At 51.6% G+C, this 9,187-nt stretch overlaps 2 protein-coding genes across 2 annotated transcripts; one reads left to right on the forward strand and one right to left on the reverse strand.

The window, feature by feature from the left end:
• Positions 1–2,285: 2,285 nt before the first annotated feature.
• Positions 2,286–3,672, forward strand: LOC120841078 (the record flags this gene model as incomplete). The annotated part of the gene is made up of 1 exon (XM_040211904.3): positions 2,286–3,672. A coding segment is annotated over exon 1 (1,374 nt), but the record flags the coding sequence as incomplete, so codon positions are not given.
• Positions 3,673–7,183: 3,511 nt separating this feature from the next.
• LOC121046830 lies at positions 7,184–7,853 on the reverse strand. The gene has a single exon (XM_040501506.2). It carries the CDS (start codon positions 7,845–7,847, stop codon positions 7,191–7,193), a length of 657 nt encoding a protein of 218 aa, XP_040357440.1. The 5' UTR covers positions 7,848–7,853; the 3' UTR covers positions 7,184–7,190.
• Between the last annotated feature and the right edge of the window lie 1,334 nt (positions 7,854–9,187).

Here is a 9,187-nt window from a genome sequence, read left to right on the forward strand (position 1 = left end):
GACCCAAGGCATCGGGGAAAAACGATCAAGACGAGCTTCCCACATGGATACCGGAATGGGCGAAATCTACCCAACGACAACAGCCGAGCCAGCAGGCATCAGACTTCGACGCCGAGAAAGAGATGAATAAACTCAAGAACGACGTACACATCGGCTTCAAGATGATCTTCGAGGCCATCGGAGAGATCAAGAAGGAGCTGGCGTTGCTGCGACATGGGAAGTAACTCCCATAGCAGTACAGGACAGGCCACCACGGAACAGACCCGCATTGTCCAATGGAATTGCTGCACATTTTCGACCAAAAGTGCAGAGCTGAGGTTGAGATTCGAGAGACAGCCGCCGCCGGATGTTCTCCTTCTTCAAGAAACACGAACCCCGAACCTAACGTTCCCCTGCTATAGTTTCTACACGAACCCGACCATAGTAACTACGCCAAGGCCGAGCGAAAGGAACCCAGAGACGAAGAAAGGCTGGGCAGCAGTAGCAGTCCTGCGGCACATACCACATGCTCAGCTCGATACGGCGTCACTTTGCACTGGCAACAGAGAAGTGGTAGCCGTAAGACTCAGTCACAAACGGAAGAGGATGACTTTAGCCTCCGTCTATATAAGACCAGGAACGGCAACGGAAGATGACAAGGAAGCAACGGCATGGATAGGCGAACTTGTCGGTCTAGCCGAAGGGGATCCGATTGTCATAGCCGGGGACTTCAACGCTCGACACAAAGATTGGGGGTACTCCAACAGCACGAGAAAAGGCCGTCAAATTAAACGCGCAATGAAAACTGCGGGCCTTACACTTCGCAACGAGCCGGGAACTAAGACAAGGATTGGAATGCACAGTAGGCAAAAGGACTCCACCCCGGACCTCTCCTGGGCCACTGCAAGCCTAGTGCTCGACTGGTCAACGTGGAGAGACAACCTTGACAGTGACCACTTTCCGGTAGAAATGAAAATCCATCACGGACAACGCAACAGAGGCAAAGAACAAAGACCAGTAGTCAAATGGGATCGTTTTAGGGAACTGCTTGAGACAGAAGACAGCCGAGACATCGAGGAGTGCATTCGGACGGCTCTGAGCGAAGCGAAGACGGAAGTTCTAGTAAAGCCTGGAGACCCAACACCGGACAATCACCTACTAAACCTCTGGGCCAGCCGTCTACAAGCACTGCAGCGGTACCGAAAGAACAGGACACTGCATCTAAAAATCAAGCTCAAACGAGCAGCAGCGAAAGCGAGGCAGTACTCTAAACAGCTCGGTCGCGAGAGGTGGAGGTCCCATTGCGGGTCCTTCAACGCACGAAACGGGCTGGGAAGAGCTTGGAGAACTTACAAGGGACTGAACGGAGCAAAGCGCAAGACAAGAAACGCTGCGCAGAACCTGGCCCTCAAGCTCAATATCAGCGAGTCAGAGATGGCGATCAGGGCTGGAGAATTGTTCTTTCCCCAAGAAGATGATAGCGCAAACCAGAGACCGGTTGCAATGAACATTCGCACGCCAGAAGAGGAAGGAATGGAAGACCCACTAAATATGGGAGAACTAATCGAGGCAATCTACACGGCGAGGACCGGTAGTGCTCCTGGCCCGGACGGGGTGACGTACCAAGCTCTCAGAAACCTACCGGAAGAATCGAAGCAGAAACTTCTCGACAAGTACAACACAGTATGGGAAGAGGGTATTCTACCGAGAGCCTGGAAACTCTCCTGGGTCACTCCAATACCCAAGCCCGGCAAACTGCTTGATCGCATTGAAAATATGAGACCTGTATCTCTAACATCTAATATCTGCAAGACGATGGAGAAAATCGTGCTCAGAAGGATACAGTGGTATTTGGAAAAACACGAACGCTTGGATCCCCGGCAAACGGGCTTTCGCGAAGCAATGGGGACACAAGATAGCCTGAGGTTGCTCTATGAAGAGGTGCTGGCTGAAAAAGACAAACAAGACCCACGGCTCGTGGTCGCCCTGGACATACGCAAGGCGTTTGATTCAGTGCCGCACTGGGCAGTCGTCCGGGAGGCAAAAGCATGCGGCATCCGTGGAAGAACTCTGAACTTTATACGAGACTTCATGCGCGACAGGAGGTTCCAGGTGAAGATCGGAGGGACCATGGGCCCAGAAACGCCGATTAAAAGAGGAGTGCCACAGGGGGCAGTTCTATCGCCGACCCTTTTCAATATGGTAATGGCGGGTCTCCCAGCTCGGCTTCGAGTCATCGAAGGGCTGGGATTCACCATCTATGCGGATGATGTGACGCTCTGGACCCGAGGGGGATCCCTGGGGGAACAAGAGAGCACGATGCAGCGGGGCATAGATGAAGTAGCCACCTACCTGGCAGAGGTGGGGATGGAAGCGTCATCAGAGAAAACGCAATATATGATGGTCGCTCGCCCTAGGGACCACAGGAAAGGAATAGCAGGCTCAGTACGGCTAGAACTCAATGGACAAGAAATCGGCAAAAAGCCACATATCAGAATCCTAGGAGTCACCTTCGAGCAGACGGCAAGAAGCACGAGATGGATCCCGGAGATAGAAAAGACGTGGGCTCAGGGTCTCAAGCTCATAAAGAAAACAACAAGTAAGTCCTGGGGAGCTGATGAAAAGGCTCTGCGTATCCTCACAGAGGCCCTTCTCACGTCACGAGCACTGTACAGTTGCAACTGGCTGAATCTCAACCAGACGCAATGGAAAAAACTCGAGAGACTTAACAACCAATCGAGGCGAGTAGTCACGAGCCTTCCCAAATACACGCCACTCGAAATGCTAGAAAAGGAAGCACAAATGAACAACATAAAAGACAGGGCCGAAACCCAAGCAATCGCTCAGTTTCAAAGGCTAGAGCGCACTAAACATGGACGTAGATTCCTGCAAGACCTAGGATACGAGACAAGCAACAAGCCGCCATTGGAAGAGGCGCTACCTCCGTGGCAGGACGAGGTGATAACGGATCATCGGCCTCTGCCTCAAGTTTTGAACCAAGGGAAGAGGGCTAGAGCCGCTAAGATGCACGCGGCATGGTGCGAAACACATGCGCCAAACGAAGAAGTGCGGTACACCGACGCCGCAAAGAACGGTGACAAAGTGACATCTGCCTGGCACGACGCAAGGAGAGGCAGGACACAAACCGAATTACTGCCGTCGGGCACGACGGTGAGGGAGGCCGAATTGAGGGCGATATTGGCGGCGGCCCAGGATATCGCAGGAAAAAGCGCGACGGCACCTCACGCCAGAATTTTTACAGACTCGCAAGCAGCGATTAACGCAACACGCAGCAGCAGACCAAAGGGCCGAACAATAAAAAAGATTAAGAAAGTGGCGACGGAGCTTCGCATACGTGGCACCGACCTGCACATCACATGGCTTCCCGGGCACAGCGAAATCCCCGGGAATGAGAGGGCACACAGGGCCGCAGCGGAAGAAATAGTTCACGGCTCCGCGACTGGCCCGACCTCTCATTCTGAAACGAATAACACGGTAGACCCGGAGGAACAGGCTGAACTTGCCAGGCAGGCGAGGAAGGCCTACCTCAGAGGGTTGCTGCCGTCACAAGAAGACAACATGCCAACGAGCTATACCAGATGGGAAGCTGTCCGAGTCCGACGGATCAGGACCGGAACAGCATTGACACCGGCCAAACAAGCGAGCTTCGGGCTCGTCGACATCGAGGGTTCCAGATGCAAGGCCTGCGCTGGGAACAACACCGCCACACTACGCCACCTCCTCTGGGACTGTGCAGGCCTGGAACGGCTGAGGAAGAAAGCGATCCAACCTCTTCGGGAAGAGGACAGACCGGCGACGCTCGAGGAGTGGTCCCGACCCCAGGGAACACCGCAGCACAGAAAAGCAGTCCTCGATTCCCTGATGAGCTACATCAGGGAGACGAGGACCCATCATCACATTTAATTTTTTTCTTTTTTTTCACATCATTCATTTCCTTTTTCCCCTAAAACCCCATGCCCCTCCTTCCTGTCTCAGGCCACCCCACCAAGACAGCCGAACCACTCATCTCATCAATAAACATAATTCAACAACAACAAAAGCATTCGAGTCATCTAGGCACGCGCGTGAAACGAAGTGTTTACAGCGGCGCAGCGTAACGCGCGTCTCACCCACGAGCGTAGCGGCGGACGCCATCTTGACGAGACGAAAACGCGCTCAAATCCGTTCAAACGGCGCGGAAGTGACGTCATGTCACGTGACATTTTGAAAACCAATGAAATGGCCGCTTTTGCGTAGCGCCGAAGGGGGCGTGGCCAGGCACTGTACGGGATATGGTTTGCTAATACGCGGCCCGGCGCTACTAGCTCTCCAAAATGGCGAGCGACCGAAAGGTCCCGTCGACGCTGTCGACAACGCACAATATGTCTATACAAAAAAAAAAAAAAAAAAAAAAAAAATTACACGTACACACCCCTGACAAGCAACTAGGGTTTTTATTTTTGTAAAAGCTTGGTCTGCTGGGCAAGTTGGTAGTGGACATTCATATTAAAAATAGCGCAAAAGAGACAGGACAAAAAGACGAAGAAGCACACAGGACAAACGCTAGCGTTTGTCCTGTGTGCTTCCTCGTCTTTTTGTCCGGTCTCTTTTGCGCTGTTTTTATTTCTTCTTTCTCTAATCATATTCTTCTTCTCTCTGCCAAACAAAATATTAGAGAAAGAATATACGGTAAGAATTTAAGTGGAAAATATGATGAAGAAGAAAAGTCCAAATAATAATAAGAAATACTACGCTGAAAATAAAATGAAACTGTCTTTTTATTTTAATTTTATATACTTATATATTTACAATAAAACAAAACCGTCTTACGGACGGCTGGGAACGGTGTGAACGCGCAGATCGTAAGCGGCCGTAACGTAAGTTGTCATAAGAGTTCGTAACTAAACGTAAGAAATGGCACAGTGTGAACGGGCCATAATAATGCGAAAGCATAAAGGCCTGTTCACACATGCAGCGGAACTCTACAAGCATAGCGCTAACCTTGCTGACGGTAGCGTTCACCGGACTTGTATCGCATTGTCAAAGTCGGGAGCAGCGCGCCACGTCTTCCTTCTGCACGTGTTGCTCCGGCGGTGACATCACGCTCCCCCACTGTGCAGGTGCGGCGTCCCAGCCGGCTTTAGTGACAAAGCATCTGGGTTGCTGCGCTTTTCATTGTGTTTTGTGTCTGAGGGGCGTCCGCTTTGACCTTGAGCGGCGCGCCGGCCTCAGGCAACACCCTCTATAGAAACGTATAAGGGCTTAGCTCTCTTCCCGTGACGTCACACGATAGGGCGGATTGGTAAAAGTGCGGAGCGCTGTTCAAGTGAGGCTGTCGCACCGATTTACCGCGCAGGCACTTTTGTTTCTTGCAAGAACGAGCATGCATGTGCTGTAAGAGAAATTTCACTGGACGAAAATTATAGGAGCGAAACGTTTATTTACACAATCCAGTTTCGTTTGTGTTTGCGCTTCATCAGGAGCAATACACTTATTTCTTCTGGAGAGTTGCGGCTTTTCGTTTTTTTTACTTGGCAGCAGCGTCGAGAAGCCTGTCGTTTAGCTTTCCACAGAAGTTCTTAGGTAAAACGTTCGTGCTGCATCGAAGGATGCCTTTCAGCACAGATTCACTCGTGTGGCCGTTCTCGCAGGCGTCGAAGTCAGATGGCTCTTCGTTGGCCAGCAAATGCAGCGTCAGCTTCGTGATGACCTGGCGCTATTCGGGCATTAGTAGCAGTTTTGGTTGCGTAGCGAGCTGCTCTACGACAACGTAGTGTGAGCAACAGCATTAAGCGCAAACATCGATGGGCACAGTAGACCTCCTCGGTCTAACTGCTTCAAGAGATCATAGTGTTCATGGGCGGCAGACACTGTGATTGTCTTATCCACAGTCAACGTGTCCTTGCATTTTGCGCAATTCAACTTTTTGAGGGTCACGTACGCGGCATATCCTGCAACGTAGACCAGGATCGGAAGGATGTCCTGTATCTTCGAAAGCGTCTCGCTGCTTAAAACTACGTCGCAGCTGGGATGCAATGCCTGTACCGGCTTCCGTACACATCCCCAATGCTGGTCAGTGGAAATAGTCGGCAAGGTGCTCTCCAGGCGCAGCTTGTTTTCGACTTCATAAATCTGTTTGATAGAAACATGATACTGCGCACCTGCCAGTTGTCTATACTTTCCAAACCGGTCCTCTAGGCAGTCTGTTTGTATCTTACCAAAAAGAACATAGGTCATTTTAAGCTCTTCGAAGCTGTACCTAGCGAGCTCCACAAGCGCATAGGTAGTGTGCTCGAGCGCAGCGTGACTCTCCTTTGTCAGAGTACCTTTGCCAAGGCCTTTGTTTTTCTACTCATCCAGCCATTTCAAAAGCAAGTGCAAGAAGTCAATTTTCGGATCGTTGTCCACGGAGAACACTGGTTGTTGGAACTGGTCTCTCAGCCTCTTTCCCTTCCACGGAGTTTTCACATTCACAATTTTCCACCATTTGAGTATGATGTCGATGAAAGTAGCAGTGGCCTCAAATGAGAACAGGTTGTGCTACGCTCCAAGAGCACGCAACGCCACAGGCAAGGAATCATTGAAGATTTGCAAGGCAAGCTTTTCACATTGTTTGCTGTGAAGGTCCCTGATTGTCGAAAATGACGCTGTTTGCATGCGCTCTAACTGCGCCGCATTTGTTTGCATCCCAGAGAAGTAGAAGCAAACTTGGTCATTGCTCTGGTTGATCCAGTTGTTTCGTATGCATTTTAGTATGTGTACCGGGTCTATAACGAAAAACAGCGGCCTTGCAGGGTCTGATGGGTGTTGATACACAATTCTGTTAGAAGCGGGCGATTCACAATGGGACATTGCTTTTCTGTTCACAGAGTTGTTGTCACTCACGACGCACACAACGCGGTACCCAATCTTTTCCAGCCCGAAAATCACATATTTCAGCATCTTGTGCAGGAACTCCGCGTCTAGTTTGTGCACTGGCACGATGTGCGCAACTTCTTTGAATCTGCACTTCAGGCTGCGCGCCATGAAAACGAGCGCACAGTTTGCAGCTTCATTTGAGTTAAGCGCAGTTCCGGTAATATTGCCCCCTTTGTATTCAAAGTAAGTTTGATGTGTATTTCGTCTACCATTACGGTGACGAACCGCTGGTCATCTTTGAGGTCAGAAATTCTTCTCGCCATGTAACTGAGGAATGCTTCGCTCTCATGCTCTTATTGAGGGCTCATGCCATAAGAGGAGCATACCGATCTGATCGTCATGGGATGCGGCAAAGTGACGCTTCCATGGCTGCGTATATAAGCGTACGGAGGGGGCGATATGGTGAAAAGAATGCAACAGAACACCATGAAATCTGCAGAGTAGCGTCTGCGCTGTTTTTTCGCTTGGAACAAGCTTACTTGCTTTCGCAGAAATCTAATGAAGTCGGCGTCGTCTTCTGCGTGGGACGTGGACAAGTGATCCAGCAGTAGGAACATAGCCTCGCAAATTTCCTCGACTGAGTTGGAAATCAGGTCCCCGTCCCACTTCTCGACGCCTTTGAAGAGTTCTACTATACCCTTCTTACTGTCAGCAATTTTTGGAACGACCAGATTTGCACCTAACTTTTTTACCGCCTTTTTCATGACATGTAGCGTCACGCTCATGTCTCCTTTTACGCAGACAGAGTACTTCAGCCACGGGGCCTTATCGTCGACGATGTGGATAATAACAAGCCTTCCGTCCTTTTCTATTATGTTCAAAAACTTCATCTCCTTACTCCGCAAGTGTCCCATTAGTTCTCCTAAAGAATGGACTTTGTCCTCTTCATGTGCCCTGTTAAACAACTCCTCGGACTCCGCGATAGCTTTTTGCATAGCAGCATGCTCCATGCGCGCCCGCTTGAAGTCGGGACCTTCTCTTCTTGTGGCTTCCCTAGACAAGTAGGTCGGGCAGCTAGGGAACTTTGACGGTACAGCATCAGGACGAAGACGGATATGGGATAAGGGCACTGTGATGGTGCGGCCAGTACTTTCATCGGCATGCGATGCTTCTCGGATAATGTGCACATGTCCGAAGTGAAGTTCGCATACCTTGTGGGAAAGTTGCCTTGCTGCCTGCCCAACCCGGCGGAACAACACGGAGCCAGGATTTCGGAAAACGTGAAGCTACATTTATTAGTAAATTGTAAACATGAAGTTAGTATTAACAAGGTCGTTGGTCGACACCGCCGCAGCGTGTACCTTTCGCTCCAGGCCCCGCTTCTCTCTCCTCTGGTCGGCGTCCCCGCTGCTGCTTTTATCCGTTTTTTCACAGGGGGTAGCGCCCCCCGCGCTCTTTACACACAGTGGCGCCCCTATAGCGTCCACACAATCCCCCCCTCAAAAGTCAGGCATGTCGATGACGTGCTCGTCCTGGTCGTTTGACCTCAGAAGTTGAGGACGTTGCCTTCGTACGACGTCGATGGCCCTCTGCAGCTCGTCGTGGTTCTGGAGCCTCGCAGCGCGGTCGGCAGCTTCCCGGGTCACGTGTAGGAGCCCCGCTCGGTGTGTTTCTCGGGCGAGCTCCGGGACTCCGCACAGCGGACAGAGGAGCCTCCGTTCCTCTGCGGTGTATTGCGCCGCTGGATCGTTGGGGTGGCGGTCCTGCAATGTCAGTCCCCTGAAAGGCTCGGGGACGATGACGTGCGCCTCCCCGCGTTCTGGGCGTGGTTGTTCTTCCCAAGCTTGCCGGGATGCCCAGCCGACCGGTCCACCGTCGGTCTGCACCATCCATGTTGTCACGGTGGCTTGTGGCCGTCGCCGGCAGCGGCGGCAGAGGATGTGGAAGTCCGCGTTGCCCTGATCTCGTCGTGATGACCCCGGCCCCTGTCCTTGTGGCCTGGGTGACCGTGGTCGCCACCTCGAATGGGTCCCCCGGCCCTGGTGGCCGTGGTGGCTGATATGGCTGCGACGGCCGCGTTGATGAGATCGCCACCCTCTCTCCATCTTCATAAAAATAAGAAACAGCCCGATGTGCGCAACATTAGGCGTGCCGCGCGTGGCCCCTGAAAATAAAAGTCAATAAGTGCTCTCAGGTGGGACATACTACCCCCCCCCCCCCCTCTCAGAAGGAGAACATATTGATGGGGTATGAACCGGAGAGCGTTCAAAATTTTAAGGGTGAAGAACAAATGTTTTTGTTATTCGCTTCGTGATCTCCCTGTTAGCTGTCACCGACGTCGCAGATTGTA

The sequence above is a fragment of the Ixodes scapularis genome, unplaced genomic scaffold (assembly GCF_016920785.2).
Source record: "Ixodes scapularis isolate PalLabHiFi unplaced genomic scaffold, ASM1692078v2 PGA_scaffold5__190_contigs__length_132052651, whole genome shotgun sequence".
NCBI classification, from domain to species: Eukaryota; Metazoa; Arthropoda; class Arachnida; order Ixodida; family Ixodidae; genus Ixodes; species Ixodes scapularis.